This window comes from Passer montanus, unplaced genomic scaffold, assembly GCF_014805655.1.
Source record: "Passer montanus isolate IOZ18808 unplaced genomic scaffold, ASM1480565v1 scaffold32, whole genome shotgun sequence".
NCBI lineage: Eukaryota > Metazoa > Chordata > Aves > Passeriformes > Passeridae > Passer > Passer montanus.
Window position 1 is genome coordinate 9,196,438 of NW_024367930.1, and position 16,288 is coordinate 9,212,725.

The window sequence follows — 16,288 nt, forward strand, 5'->3', positions numbered from 1 at the left end:
GGGAGGCAATCTCTGTGACCTCGAATTAACTGTACGTTGAAATGACATGAGAGAGTAATTTTTAAATTTCTCTGGTTATGGAAAGGGCCTCATTACTTACTGAGACACTACTCAGAAAATTAGTCACAGTATCATTAAAATGTTGTAAGAAACCCACTTAAATCTTTACAGCACAAATTAATCCTATGCCCGCTTTTTACAGAAAACAGTACTTTGAAGATGACATTATAAAACAGAAAGACTAGAAGGACTGGCAATTTATTCCATGAAAGATTTCAACCTTTTTTTCCTCCTCACATTGTCCTAATGATTTCAGACTTTCAGCCAGCACTAAAACACATGCAATTGACTGAAACCACTATTATACTAGTAAATCCCTGACTGCATCCATCCCCTTGTTGCTGAACATCTGCACCTTTCCATCAAGGATTTCTACTGAGAACACCTGATCCATGCCAAAGCCCCTTCAGCTCAGGCATCATATCACTACTGCCCTGAAATCTGACCAGGAGAGGAACAAGTACTGTCACCTTACTGTAAAAGCTGCCCTGGCTTTTCTCATCTATAGCAAGCACTTCTTGTGACAAACAACAGGATTTTTCACCAGTGAGGTGAGACTGAACACAAAAATTCAGCAAGAACATAACAGCCATTTGGAATGAAGCAGAAAAATGTACTGATGAATTGTCTGTCCCCTAAACTGTAAATCCAAGCACACCTGAATCTCTTTTGACATGATTTTTGCTAAAAAATTGTATTGTTTACTAGGCAGACTCTGGCATGATAATTTTACTGAAGGGATGCTGAGGATGTGTTACTGGCAGTGCTTTGCACTCTCCACTCTGAAGATGGGCACATTTCTCAAGCAAGTTGATTGGTGTGGTGGGTTTTTATCCAATTATAGGCACTAAGTTCTGCCTCCACTAGAAGAGATGGCAGTTTCCACATCTCAAGATAACCATACATATACATGTGGCCATGGAGAAATTCACTTGGCAAGGCTGACTATCCTGCTGTCTGGGATTAAGTCACATGGGCAGAAAAAGGTGACTTTCTGCTTGTAAAGTTATTTAACTGTGCCAATAAAAACCACGGCCTTCTTTTTCTAGGAGTTACATACCAATACAGGACATGCTTATTCAACATAATTAGCCCAAAGACACCAAGAGCTGCATTGCTCTAAGTAGCCATGCTTCATAATCATTGCAGCAAGACTAATTAGCCCAAGCAGAGGGTTATGCTTGCAGAAAACACTGCTTTTACAGCTTATCTACCTAGTTTAGTAAATGACCTTTGATACCTCTAAACACAACTATGTTGTGAAATATTAAATATAAGATATATATACCCAGAGGGTGGCAAGAGGCAGCCAGCTTGTGTGATTTCAAAGTCTGTCACTGGAACAGCAGCCTGTTAACCCCTGCACTGACATCAACATTAATCTGAGCTTGCAAAAATAGGAAAGAAAAATAAAGTAATGCAGTGATGTTGACATGTCAAAGACTGAATTCTGTAATCTAGCAAACATGCAATGTTTTCAACTCTTTGCAGTAAGGAGCCAAAATCTGGTCCTCACTTGGCCCTCGGGTTGTAGTTCAACATCAAACACTCCTTCAAATCACCTTGCAATCAGTTCTTTCTTTCTGACTTCCTTCCTCGCCTACTGATTTCCTTCTCAGCCATCTCCAACATTTCCCTTGCACTTTTTTAGCATTCAGATTTCCTCTTGAGGACCAAGTGGCTCAAGTGCAAGACTCTTATGCTCTATACTACGATGCTAGCAGCGCACAAAGGTCTGTTTTCCAGGCAGCCTGTGGCATCTGGATATAAGCCTGGCTGAATCCAAGAGAAAATACTAAAACTTAACAGAGAAGGTTACAGTGATACACTCTAGCTAAAAGTATATAATTTGTAAGGTCTCTTTACTACCTAGATTGTAAATATCCACATCTGGAGACACACATATTTTTTACATGTCTGAGGAGGAATAAATTAGTGATTTAATTTAAATGGTTAATGTGTAACAAACCATTTGATAGCTACAACTTTTTGTCCAACAAGCGGCAAAAAAAACCCCAAACCCCAAGGCGGAAACAGACACCTTGCATGAAACAGCTCAAGGCGTTTGGAGGCCTTTTTTTTTTCAACCTACTTTTGTGGCCCTCCTGTAAAGCAAATATCATTTATTACTAATCCTGCAGAAAGAGCCTGAAGTTTTTTTCCTCTCCCTCTCTGCAAAAGACTGCCTTGTTTGTTCCTCTGCCCTGTAACAAACAAGAAGATAAACGAGACATTTATGCCAAAGTAATAATTCTAAATCTGTTGTTTTGACCTCTAAGCCAAATTTTCTGCATTACATGCCACTGGCTCAGATAAGACAGTACATTTTTTTCCTGCCAACTGAACCCTGTAGTGTATGCGTAGCCTTGTTCAACAAACTGCTCTATCGTTTATCTCTGAACATATGTGTATTGGGAAGCAGAGGGTGAAGGAAATTTGGCACCATGAGTATCACTCCCCTCCATAACCCCTTGTTTCTTAGACCCTCTTGATTTTCTGTGTCAGGGAAACCAATGCACATTTGGATACAAATCCAGCTAGGAGCAAAATTAGAAATCTTGCTCAAAGGAAAACAGCGGGACAGTGGTTATAAATATCTGGAGGACAATATGCTTTACCTTAATAGGTAATTTTCTGTATTTTATTTATTGGAGTGGGGGATATTCAGTGTTCCACCAGAGAAGAAATTTTAGGATTGAAATCAGGAGCAACCTTGACTTCTCAAAGTCAGGTTTGTACTGGATGGTGTCCAAGATGAACTCCACTTGACCTTAAAAGCACTACTTACTTTTCAGCTAGAAACCAGAGTTTCCACACAGGCTGCTCAAGATGTGCTTTGCAGCTAGAAAGACAACACCAAATAAGTATTTATTTTCCTGGCAGACAAAAATGGCCTCATCACATTTCCTGCGGTGACAGAGGTGACAGAAAGCCTGCAGAGGGGCATGTGTCCTCTCTGAATGAACAACAGAGCGTGTGTCCTTTATCCCCACAGCAACTGATGCTCTGTGGGGCTGGGAGATTACTTTGGGCTTCAAAAGGCAGGATTCTCCTCCCTGAGTAGGTTTCCTCCCTGAGTGCAGGGCAGGACGTCCTGTAGCTCCCCAGGCAGTCACAGTGCAGAGGTTTGATGGAGCAGAAAGTCAGCCCAGTGCAGGTCAGGCCACAGAGCCTGGAGCAAGCACCTGGTGCACCAAGGCCCCGCAGACCGCAGGGGCAGTGCAGGAAACCACCCCTGCACTGAAGGGTTTCTTGCAAACCTTGATGCTTGTAGAGGTCTGTGCACATGAGGGAAGACACCCACTACTGTGGGGGCCTGCCTCTGGCACCACTCTTTTTGGAGTGCTGGGAATCCCATGCCACCACACACCTTCCCCTCCATCCACCCATCCATGACAGCTGCCACTGCCTCCAGTTTCCATTTTAGTATGGCCACTGCCACAATGGTAAGGACTTTATCTTTCATGAGTACGCTCCTAAATATAACAAGCTGAATTAGGCTCTCACTTATATGCCCATGACTTGCATTCCCCTTTTCTGTCTTGTTTTGAAATACAGTCTTTTCTACTGAGGGAAATATCATTATTGCTCTCACACCCCTTTCTTTCCCCACCTCCCCATAATTTTCACTAGCCTTGTTTTTTTTAATTTTACTTTCAGTTTGAAACCGTTTGGCCCAGCACATCTACTCAGCACATTTCTCAGTTACAGCCTGGGTAAGAGAGAAAATGGGCTTCACTTTGCTAAACTTGGCTTCTTTCCATCTTTCTAAGTCTTACCTGACATCCACACCTTTTCATCTTGCTCTGGAAACGTTTGGAAAGGGTTGACTTTTAAAATAAGCAGCAAATAGCTATTCTTTCAACCCTCACCAACCCACCTCATTAGAAATGGGATTAAGTTAATTTTTAACCAAACACAGACAAACAAACAGACGTAACCACAGATACCTCTGCAACCACAACTACTTTTCTAGCACTGGTCTCCAAATAAAGATTGCAAAATTAATTTTAAAAGGAGGAGCAAAAGTGTTTCTTTATAAAGCACCAGTTGCATGGCAGTAATTTTAGAAATTTAAGACAGCTCAAACCTGCTGCTGGATTATTTTTAACAGGAGCTTTGGGTGCAAGGGCAGTTCAGAGACTGCCTGGCCCTAGAGGGTGAGAGGTGACTGAAGCAAAGCCTTGGCTGCAGTAATCCTCTCCATGGGAGAAGATAAATTAATTTCCAAACAATTTACAAGAAAGGACAGAAAAGTGAGAAGCTGACTTCTGAGCCTCTAGGAAACTGCCACTATACGCAAAAACCACTTTCTCTTTTCAGTTTTCCTATTTTCAGTCAGATGATGGTGAAATACTCTACTAAAAACATAGGTGAGGCAGGGCAGCTGGTGTAGGACAGCTGGGAAATGGGCATAGTTCAAGGCTCAGCTATTATTAAAAAGTATACACATCTTTCTATATTTATTCCAACTTTACAGCTCCAAATAAAACACATGCAGTCCTGATGAGTTTATAACTCTAAATACAACTCAGGAGGAAAAAACCTCAGTCTCATCTGGGAAAACCAAACTCATACATACAAAAGCAGCAGAAGATTATTATTTTTTCTGCCACCACATATACAGCTACACTTCTAAAAATACACTACTACTGCTGGAGTTAAACACAACAAAACAGAAAAACCACTGTCTTACAAACACAGCCACGGTTTAAAACCTAGCGGCCAGTTCTTCATTCCAGCTCCATCACAGACCTCCTCAAAAAGCTGCTTAGGAGGATCCATACACTGCTGTACACCCCAGCAAACTCCAGATGTGGGTCTGACAAAGTGACCCACAGGAGCTCAGCAGGGCCAGCTGAACTATTAACTTGGCTTCTCGGGTAGATTGCACAAGGCTCATCATCGCTGCTCCCAGTCTGATACCTTTGCACAGTAACCAGTTCCCTCCCTGCAAAAACCATAAACCAAGCTGGCAGAGACATGCCCCTTATCTCAGGGCATGGCTTCATTTCCCTGGAGAAAGAGCAAGCAAGATGTGTAACCTGGGATATCCATGTACTTACATGCTTTAACTGGAAGAATTTCAGAGGTACAAAATGATTTTAGCAAGTAAAAGATAACGTACACAGTGAAAACACTGCCACTGGATTTGCCCGGCAGCAGCTCCATCTGAAAAGTAAAGTCTGCTGAGACAAAAAACATGCCAGCTAAGGCATATTCACTGCCACTTTGAAAAAATAATCTTGTAAGAAAATGTGGCTATAACACAGAGGCAGAGGAATGAAAACAACCATCCCCCATACCAGAAGGCAGACGCCTGGCACAACCCAAAATATCTTTTCTACATGCCTTGCAACAATCCATTCAAAAACAAACAGCAAGCACCACCACCACCAAGTCATACAGCTGCAGCAGACTCCAGCTGGGAGATAGTTTAATAACTGCTTTCTTTTCTTCCCCCTTTACACCAGAAAAGTGTTAAGCCTGAAGAGTTTGATGCAGGGCCTGGAGCAGCATCAGACCAGGCCAGGGATACTCACTGCAGGCTCCACAGGTGAAGCAGCTGTCATGGTAGAGGTTGCCCATGGCTTGGCAAGCTTGGTTTGCTCCATACACGCCCTTGCTGCACTTCACGCAGGTACCTGGGGGAGAGAAGAGAGGTCACAAGTGGGACCTAACAGGGAACACTGGTTGGGTGACAACATAATTTAGCTCATCATGGTGGCTGAACAGCTTAGGACCATGTGGTTCACTGAAGCCACAAGACGTAGGTGACATCACTGCCACCTGCCCTGAGAGATGCTGTTAACAGGGATCATGACAGTCATCAAACCTCCACAGTGAAAGACTTTTGCAAAAAAATAAACTGCACAAGAACAGTTCTGTCCAGGTACAGTGACATCTCCTTCCTTCTCCCATCCTTCCTTACAACCTCTATATACATATAAACCTGCTTAAGGACCTCACAAAAGCAGTGAGTATCAGTAAGTGGTGCTCAGAGCTCTTCATAGACAATAGTTTCTTGCACTTATTGTATAAGAAAGTTTGTTGGTCTCAACTGATGTGAAGAAAACACAGCTCTTCACTTACCTCCTTTAAATCATCCATTTCAGACCCCAGTTGTGCCTGCTGAAGGCCCTAATGATTCCCCAACAAAACAGAGCTGGCCTACCTGACACCTACCTCTCTTAACAGGCAAATGGGATATCAAGCCAGTTTCACTTACTTCAGGCATTGTCCTGTGATTGTGACAGGCTGTTTTTAAAGCAGCACCACCCTTCAACTACCTCTAACTGAGAAACTTTAACCTCTGTTTAAGCAAATAAAAGAATAAGGGGCAGCGTGAAGGAAAAACATATTATGTGTCCCTATCTCTGGTCTGTAGTGACTCTGATGTGACTTCATCTTGCACCACTACCCAGACCTATTAATCCTGGCTCTTAAAATCCCTGGTCAAGGGACTGTGAGTCACACCTCATTCCTACTGGCCCAGGAAGAGGAACAGCATCGTCTTGCTGGAGTTATGCTAAGGATGGTAAACAAAATTTCACTTATTTCGGGGCACTGCAAGCTCCACAGTAATTGAAAAAGTCTGGAGAAAGTTAGGAAGAAGTACATTGTGCTTACAACAGCACTGAAAAGTAACAATTCTGGCAGCACCAGGCTTGCACTGCCAGGGTGAGTAACAATTTCTTCCTGCAGCCAATAGCCCTGGCGGTCAGTTTTCACACTACAGGGATAAAACCACTCAGGAGTCCTTTGCAGTAATACACACATGGCTGCTGGAAAGCAGACACTTGCTTTTCCCAGGTTTTTGCAGAGCAGACCTGGCTCTCTGTGCTGCAGCTGCCCGCGTGCATTCAACCAGCACGGTGAAAGCCGTCCTAGTGCTGTGCCAAGCCCCACTGCACTCAGAGCCAGAGTCCACACCGACACAAACCTGGAGGGAAGGCTGCAAAGAATAATTAGTTACTTTGTTTTGTCCAAATCCTGCACAAACTGAAATGCTCACTTGGCTGCGGGCCCACCCCAGCACTCAGGCTGGCACCAAGTGAGCAAAACTTTCTGGTTCTTTTTGAACTGAGCAGGTTTATCTCATTTATTGAAAGAAACATTTTAAGAAAGATAAATCGTACAGGCATTAGAAAAAGGATTAAAAAAAAAAAAAGGTCAAGGCAAAGATAAGAAAAAACTGGCTTTTCAAATGGATGTGCTCTCCCAGGAATGCAGCATTCAGCGGCAGCCTGAATTTCTGTGCAATGATCTGACACAAGAGCTAACGACTCAAAATTCCCTCCTGAGTACAGCAAAGTTTCGAGAGCAGAAAACCTGCCAATTTTCCACGACACCCACCAGGCTTTCCACAGAGCCAGCGTATTTATTGCACTGCAAGTGCTGCATTTTCCCCTTCTCTGTGCCAATGAGTGGCTGCTCCAGAAAATCTCACCAGCATGCTCTGATTTCCTCCTTTCCACAAAGCAGCCGAGTGACACTGACTGTGGATGAGCAGCAAGGAGAAGCAGGAGGCAGAAGGCACAGCAGCTGAGTGCAGGCACAGCGCCCAGTAAAGATGCTGGCAGGCATAAGCCACTATTAAGTAGGCTAAGGCAAACCCTGTGGAGGGCTGAAATTGCCTCTGCCATCTCCTGTCTATCCCATTACGCTTCAGAGCACAGCCACTGCCCCTCTGGCTTCCCAACAGGACAGATCCTGCAGGAGCTGTCAAGGCCCTAACATCTGTACCAAAACCTTCCTCCACCTCCCACCCTTCAACCTTCCCAACCACCCTTCCACCTTCCTTTCAGTCCATGCTCCATTTCACCCCCTGATTAACTTCTTCCAATATTTAGGCCCCTAAAAATGGAAAATAAAGTAATGGAATGAAAGGGCTTTTAAAATACATTCACAATGTTTTCTGTAAAACTGTAATGTGCTAAATTACTATGTAATAGCCAGACAGGCTATAAATACTCATACATATCCTGTGCCAAGGTTGACAATTGAAAAATGGCATTATGGCACATCTGAATCTAGTTTATGTTCTTACATGTATCTGCTAAATCTTACTTGAAAGCCTATTAAATCTCAGTAGCAAGTGAAATTACTCTCTAAATAAGTCTTTGCTCTTTCCAGATATAATATTCTGAAGTATTTTAACCAACATACTTGAGCCTTCATCTCTGACACTCAGCACACCTGGCCTGAGGGGGGGGGTGGGGTGGAAAAAGTGATTTTTACTGATTTTTCCTTTCCACTTTTTTTTCCCCATTCACTCCCTGCTGTCACAATGATCCTGATCTTTTGGCTTAGGCTAAGCAAGGAAAAGCCTGCTGCTGAGGGCAGCCAGTCGCTGAGCTCGGCAGCACGTGTGCGAAGGCAGCTGACGGAAGCCAGCGCAGCCGGGGCCACCTCCAACCCCATCCTGCTGCAGAACGGGCTCCACGCCCTGCCCCACGCCAGCTCCGACGGCTACTTCCCGAAACAGTGCTGACTGTGCTTGCTGCTGGGGTTAAAATGTCAGCAGCATCACTCCAGCCCCACATGCCACTGACACTAGTCAGCAGTTCTGGGTAATTTTCCTGGCATGGAGTGGCTTTTAGCAAAAGCTTCTGTCCTCAGCATGAAGCAAAGGGATCCCAATTAGCCACAGTTCAGCAAGATCCCTGATTCCTGGGCTCAGTAACTTTGCAGATTCTAACAAGTGTTTATGCAAGCACCAATCCCAGCAGACATTCCCTCTGAAATTATGATTTTCAACCTTAGACAATGTTATTAAGAAGAAATGACAGGTTTCTCTTTTACTACCAGGATGACAAATCACACACACACAGCACCACTAAATTTCTGCCTGAGTGCACAGGCAGCCAGATTTGGGAAGGGAAAGGGATGGAAATTGCTGATTTCTGTTCAATTTCTGCCGGCAGGGCAGCCGTCCCTGGACAACAAAGAAATCTCTGTTCCCTTTCACATCATGCAGCAAGCAACCGCCCGCGCTGCAGCTGAGAGTCTGAACAAAGGGACCTTTGGAACAGAGCTGGGACCGAAAACATGCCCTGTAAAGCCACTTCCCGGCACTTGCCACACTCCATCTCAGCACTGCAGACCAGGAGGGCTCTCACCAGGAACAGCCTCGGCTCACATGATCCAACAGGTTGGACGCAGACCTCAAGGGCTGTGAGGAATGAAAGCGAACCCGGTGCTCAAATGTCAGTCCCACCCTCAAAATTCAACAAGTGCATTTCCATCTACCACCAGACTCAAAGCCCCTGGAGACATTTTTTCCTCCAAGTGTTGCTATTTCACACTCACCAGAAGGAGTTTAGTTACTTACTGTATCCCACTCACTAAAAAATTCAACACAAGCCATGCTGAACAGCAGCATTTTCTGGGACTAAGACTTATTTCCACATTTCAGACAACATCAATCTATAGACCAAGACCACAGCTCTTCCAACAGCACCCCTATTCTTTTCAGCAGCGCCTGCCTTCTCAGCAACACACAGCCAAGCTTTCCTATATGTGCTCCTGGCTGGGCTTACTAATATTGTCACTTCATTTTGAGTGGCCAAATGTGACAGTGCTTCAGTGGTGAGATTTCTTTGCCATGCCAATTTGGTCCCAGGTAAGAGGAATACAGGGGCAAGATGATTCTGGTGGTGTGGATCTGCTTATCTGGCTAATCCAGAAACAGCAAGTCTGTCCTACTCCTTCCACATACTCTGTGCAAGCCACATTTCCACAATCAGATTGACTCTTCTCCATCAGATGTAACCGGGTTTTGCCCCCTCTTTACAGGAGGCTGGATTTATGCTGAAGAACCCCCAGATGAACTCAGAAGAACCACTCCCCCCAGAGACTTTGCACCTCTGGTAACATCATTCCCATCTGTCCACACATGCACACAGTAGATCCTGATGCCTCTTGGCAGAACCGTCACAAGGGTCCTCCCCTTCAGAAATCTGCTTGACACTCTGACAGGGAGGCCCCTGTAGAGGTGCAGCTGCTGTGTCTCCAACCCAACCAGGTTGAGAACCCAGGAGAACCAAGCCCTCCACTTGCACACAGGTATTTCAAAGACTGTCTGCTAAGAAAACCCTTCACCCTCTCATATACAACGTGATGCTCAGTTCTCCTGGTTTTACTTTAGAATTTCTCTGGAACTTGAATGCACCCACCTTGCCATGGCTCACCTTAAGCAAGTAATTCCTACATCAACTCTAAATTACACACATTGCATGCCTTGCTATGCTGTTTATCCACTACTGAGCTGTAGTAACTGAGCAAGTAAGTCTTGATGAAGAGGTGATTTCAAGGAGATTTGGAGGCCCAGGTGAGACAGAGTACCTGGAAAACCTGGCAGATTGGTTCTATTCATCACAGAGTGACTGGGTTGTCTGTACAAAGATGGAAAGGTACTCCCTGCCCAGAGAACCACAGAGCTGGTAAACACAAGTTTTCTGTTCCCTTCGTCATGCCACATTCTTGACCCCGACCTTGCTGCAGACCTTCATGTACACACTGCCAGTGAAGGACGAAAATGCCATCAAACTCACGTCAGTGACATTTTAAGTACCTTATAGTGACATCAGAGATTATGATAACTCCCATGCCATGAACGAGGCTCCTTATTTCTTTCAGTCCCACTTCTACTGTATCTTGGCTGAAACACTGATTGCTCCTCTGCCTCAATTCTTTGCTTCTTCTTTCCTTTTGGTAGATTTTTCCTTAGCTTGCAAACCCAGCTGAGCTCTCAAGAGGAAGGGAGGAGAAGCACATACTGCTGTAATCTTGAAGAGCCATATTCCAAGCCAATATTTATTTGCTTGGTTTCTTGCAGTGAGATAAGCTTGCAATCTGTACACACCCACTACTCCAAGTGCCGTGATCCTTCTAGCTTTCCTTCTTCCACCAGGACCTGCCTCCCAATCCTCTCTGCTGCAGGCAGGTGTTTCCTTTGGTACTCTCCCAGGAGAAAGTAGTAAAGGATGCCTCTGCTCATTCCCAGTGGAAATGGCATTGTCATCATCACCCAGAGACAAAACAGACTCAGAGGAACTTTTATTTTAATCAGAAATTCTCCACTTGTCAGCCCTGAGATTACCTCTGTTGCATAAAAAGTGTCCTGGTGCCCCACCATCAGCAGGACTCAGTAAAGTCCCCAGGTGTGTACAGCCCCAAAGTTAAACCAATTGTGGTTCCAGCAGTGGTGCAACACTAACTTCACAGTGCACTATGCTTCCAAAGAGCACTGCTGGCCTTTGAGCTGCTCACACCCATTCACAGGTGCTGGGCTCCCAGGTCTCCACAGGGCCAGCGACACAGCTATTGATCTGCTTATGCCAATGGGAAAACAAATCTGCAGACTGTGCTAGGAGATATTCTCTGCCTGACTGCTGGGAAGCATCCCAGCTTTTCACTGCAAAGCAAGATGCCCAGGGCCCTCCTAAATCACCCGCAGCTTATCAGCTCTGCTGGAAATAACAAGGAAGCCAGAATACAACAGCTAATAAATATTTATAACACGAAAACCATTCATAAAAATGGTTTTATAAAAAGCTCTGTGTAAGGGTGCAGATAATCCTTATCAGGTAGAGATTTCCATCTAGCTGTATGAAAAAAGCACTGTTAAAAACATGATGCTACATGTTACACCTCTAGAAGCACCCATCTCTGCCTGCAGATCAAGCACTGCATGCTGAAACAAGTAGTCAAACCTCCCTGCAGACCCCAGCACACTTCAGCCAAGCCCCTCCCAGGCAGTGCAGGCAGATGCTTGGTTTGGTTGTGCATCTGTCTCATCTGAAAAATCATCAGGCACCTTCAGTCTTTGGGATGGTGTCACTTCACCTAACCCTAAACATTTGAGTGGTGCTACCAAAGCATTCGCAACTCCCCTGATCACTCCTATTTAATCTTCTGTCACCAAGAGGAGATGAAGGCTGATGCACCCAAAGGAACTCCATGGGAAATCAGTGGGATTTGGACACCTCACTCCTGAATGTTCTCTGAAAATAATACACCAAAACCTATAACACATCCTAAGTGGCTTCCAGCAACACCTCCCAGGGACATGGGGGCCCTTCTCTGCTGCACGGGAACCAGCCTCTCTAGGGAGCAACTTCAGCTTTTCCTTCCCCAAGCAAAAGACCTGGGTGATACCTGAGACTCCCTATGTCCTCCTTGACAGCCCCCATAAATCAAATCAGCACTTCAAAAGCCCTCTTGGAGAACTGAAATTCCTCCAGAGACACGTTGCAGCCCAAGCAGCTCACATATAGGTCACTACTTACAAAAAAACAAAAGGAAAAAAACCCAGAGTGAATCCTCGGCTTTGTGTATTTCTTTCCTTTCTTATTATACCTACTCTGAGCGGACAAAAGCATTTTGCACAGCAAGTTGGTGCTGACAGATAACCAGATTGCTGCTCCTCAGCATAGCATCCCACCTGTATTTTACCTAGTCCCTGGCTTATCTTTTCCTAGGCTTTCACTTACAAGCACACATTTTCACATAGAGAAGGAGAAAGCAGCTCCTTTATTGTGATCAGAATTAATTGTCCTTTATAAACATCTGGTCCTGACTGAGACAGACTGAAGGACAGTATGTTAACCTGACAGTCAGATCCATCTTCAAAAACATCCCCTTATTACAAAAGCAGCACACAAAATTAGGAGAACCGAAAAAAAATTTTATAAAATACTTGGCCATTTGTACTTTAGCCCTGGTTTCATTTCCTGGCTCTGATGAACTTCACAACTGCTGCAACAGACTTCCCTTCACTGGGGAAGAAGTCTGCAACAAAACAAACTATTGATCCTTTTTATCACTATTGCATAAAAGTGTTTATTTTACATCCTAAAGTTTGGTAGCTTGAGAGTAGGGCATAGCAAAAAATAGTTGAGAAGGCCAGCTGTGTCCTTTGTTCCTTCAAAGGAAGTAAGGTAACTGTGCAAAAAATGAAAATAAAAGTGAGAGAGGGGAAGGAGGAGGCCCAGAATTAGAATACCTCGATACTTGTTCCTTCCTGTTCCTTGGTCCTCAGCAGGGCAGATCTGCTGATCCTTTGTCTGCTGAACTGAGGCTCCACAAAACTTTACTTTTCCCTCTGCCAAGACTGCATAATTTCTTTTTTTCAGCTCACTCTCCTCCTTCCCAAATTTCTCAGACATCACATCCTCGTGCAAAATCTCCCGGCAGGAGGATGTCAGAACACCTCACTGGGGATCAGGCAGCCTAAATGTCTCCTCCCTCCCTGGGGCTCACTCAGACGCCTGACCAGCCGGACTCTCCATGGTGCCAAAGATATTCCTGCTTCACTATAAATCTCCCACAGGACAAAAGCCTCCTTCTGCCTCACATTCTTATTTTGTGACAAAAATGTAAAAATATTCTAACCATTAACTGGGTTCCTCTGCCTCCCGAGCCCATCCCAAGGCACATTTTGGATGAGGTACGATCCAGCCAGTTCACACGCACCGCGAGGAGCAGACAGACACAGCAGGGTCTTTCGGAGAGACCCCTGACACCTCTCCAGTGGAGCTGAATGTCACCTCCACAAAAACATTCCCATTTTCAAGCACCACCTCGCAGGAGGCTGCTGTCCCAACCCCATCTCTGTTACCAGCTCCTGTCACGACATTCAGCCCCCCAACGAGGCTCCCTGTGCTCATTCAAACCGCGTGCTTCCTGCACCGGACGCAAAGTGCCAAAACTTGTTTCCAGGCCAAAACACTGTGAGCAGAGCAGCTGAACACATCACTTTTCTGCGACAGGATAAAAAATGCCCCTGCCCTGCCACGGGGCTTAATCCAGTCTCGGATAGCAAGATAAACAAGCCCGGCACAGCCCTCTGCGGGCAAGTCCCCCTGCCTGCTGCCAAGAAACACATTTTGTTACACAATCTGGAGCTGAGGGCTCCGTGGTCCCCCCAGCTACATCCCCAAGGCTTGGTGTGAAGCTCTTGTGTGGCTCAGACCACCACTGAGCCACCCATCGACCCCACCAGACAGGACCCTGTGCAACAGCACCTGTGCAGGCTGAGATGCAAACCCTTCCTCAGCACCAGGCTGAACAGTTTCATCTTTCCAGTCCCTGTTCTACTTCTGCGACTGCAGGTCTAAAATCATGAGGAATATCCATATACCTGGCCTGTTCCCATAGTTTCTTAAGTTAACCACGGAGTTTCCAGCCTTCCCAGCAACTAAATCTGGTTTCCCTCTCCCAAAAACTGAGCTATCTTATCTGCTGTTAAATTGTGAAGTAGCACAGCAGGGAACGGAAACACGCAATTTGACCCTGACCTCCCGCCATCCTGGGCTAGCAAATCAATTTAATCCAGAAGGACATTCAATATTTTCATCGGGAGTCCTCGCATGGAAGTGGTTCCTCTCCACTGCCAAGTGCCAGCGATAACCTCTGGTGGTGGTCTGGACTTGTCACAGACACCAGATTTAGGGAAGAATGTGCCTACTCCCTGCTCTTCTGACATCTTCAGGATGCACCAATCCTTTCACTGCGGATGGGAACCAGCACCTGGGGGCAGAGGGAAATCCTGGCAACTTTGGGAAACCACCGCCCTCGCCATCTCCAAGCTACTTCTCTCTTCCCTGAACTCTGTACCCTTCTCCATGACGGCAGCCTAGGCAGGCACGACTCCTCCACTGGCTGGATGGCTGCCTTCCTACCCACACGTGGTCGGGACACATCCTTGTAAGACACACAGAACCAAGAGCATTGTCAAGAAAAGTTAAGTGCCTCCCTGCTGGCAATGAAGGGCGCTTCAAAATACGCTGTTCCAGCTTCTTCCCAGCACTGCCCCCCTCAAAGCTGCTAAACTACCTTTGCTTTAAAATTAGAGAGGTAGGATTAAAGAAAAAGGTGTCACAGGAGGAAGAGCTTCTAATCCCTGTGATAAATAAAAGTTAAATAAAAAAACCCTGCTCTGGGCAACTGATGGAGCACAACCAAGCAGATGTACGGGATCTTGTAGGTCTGAACACTGCCGTGACACTTCGCAATGACGGGCGGATTGCCTTCTTACCAAAGTAATCGGCCTTTGGCCGAGCATCCATCTCCTGTTCCAGGCGCTGGGTCAGCGCCTCCAGCTTCAGCTCAGCCGCCGACGGCCCTTGCTCCGGCTGCGGAAGGAGGGTCTGGCAGGGCAGCTTCACCTTTGCTGTGCTGGAGCCATCCAGGTGCCCGGAGTCTGACCGCGGCCCGCTCACGGCCTCGGGGAAAAGCATCTGCGGCGCACTGGGAGCCGCCGTGCCGCGCGAGGCCAGGCGCGAGGAGCCCGGCTCAGGGCTCCCGCCGCGGCCCGCGGGCCTGTGGCTCTGACCGTGGGCCACGAAGTGACCGGCTGGGCTGGGGTAGGCAGCGGCCTGCTGGTATTCCACACTGGGAGCAGCAGGTGCGGAGCCTGGCGGGAAGGACAGCGAGACACCCTGGTACCACGGCTGGCTGCCATCTCCTGCGGCTTTGGGACCGCAGGGCTCAGCGGAGCCCGAAAACCCTCGAGGGGGCTGCGCTGAGGGTGCCGAGAAGGATGAGGACCTCTGCTGTGGCGGGGGCTCCTCCGGCCCCGCCGAGGGTGCCGAGGGGGTCCCGGCGTTTGAGAAGGAGGATCTCTGTCCGGCTGGCACCGGGTCACGGCCCCCGACACCTCGCCTGCCCTCGCTGCCGTTCTCCTGCCCGCCGCGGCAGGGCTGGGGGTCGCCGGGGCTCCCAGCCTGCTGTGAGCCCCCCACTCGGGGGATCCTGTCGGGCTCCGCTTCCCAGCCCCGGCGCCCGGCCTGGCTCCCTGCGGCCTCGGCACGTGTGCCGCTCTCTCCGAAGCCCCGCTCGCCTCCCTCGCAGGGCCTCGCCCGCGGCCCCTCGGCGGCGGGGGGCGGCTTCGAGCCCCGCGCCACCGGCGGGCTGGGACGGGGCGGGTGGAAGGCGGCAGCCCCGCCGTTCATCGCGGCCATCAGCATCTCCTCCTGCTGCTGCTGCTGCTGCTGGAGGTGGATCTTGGCCATCTTGGTGGCGAACACCCGCCTGGTCTCCTCGAACTCGGGGTTGTTGCCGGCAGCTTTGTCCACCCGAAAGAGACCGTCCTTGGAGGCCTCGTACATGTTGAGGTCCTCGATGAACTTGCTGGCTTCCAGACCCAGATCGTCGTACTTGTCCATCCTGCCCGGCTTAGCGGGAAGACCCCCGCCTTCTTCTTCTTCTTCTTTTTCTTCTT

General features: G+C 47.2%; 1 protein-coding gene across 1 annotated transcript in view; it reads right to left on the reverse strand.

Moving 5' to 3' along the window:
- The window catches only part of LIMD1 (LIM domain containing 1), a 32,812-nt gene extending 16,530 nt beyond the window's left edge, over positions 1–16,282 (reverse strand). Inside the window, exons 1-2 of the mRNA XM_039715027.1 lie at positions 15,104–16,282; positions 5,604–5,705 (exon numbers count right to left, since the gene is read on the reverse strand). Coding sequence (XP_039570961.1) covers positions 5,604–5,705; positions 15,104–16,232 — 1,231 coding nt within the window. The 5' untranslated portion in view covers positions 16,233–16,282. The remainder of the gene's footprint in view (positions 1–5,603; positions 5,706–15,103) is intronic.
- Positions 16,283–16,288: the final 6 nt, after the last annotated feature.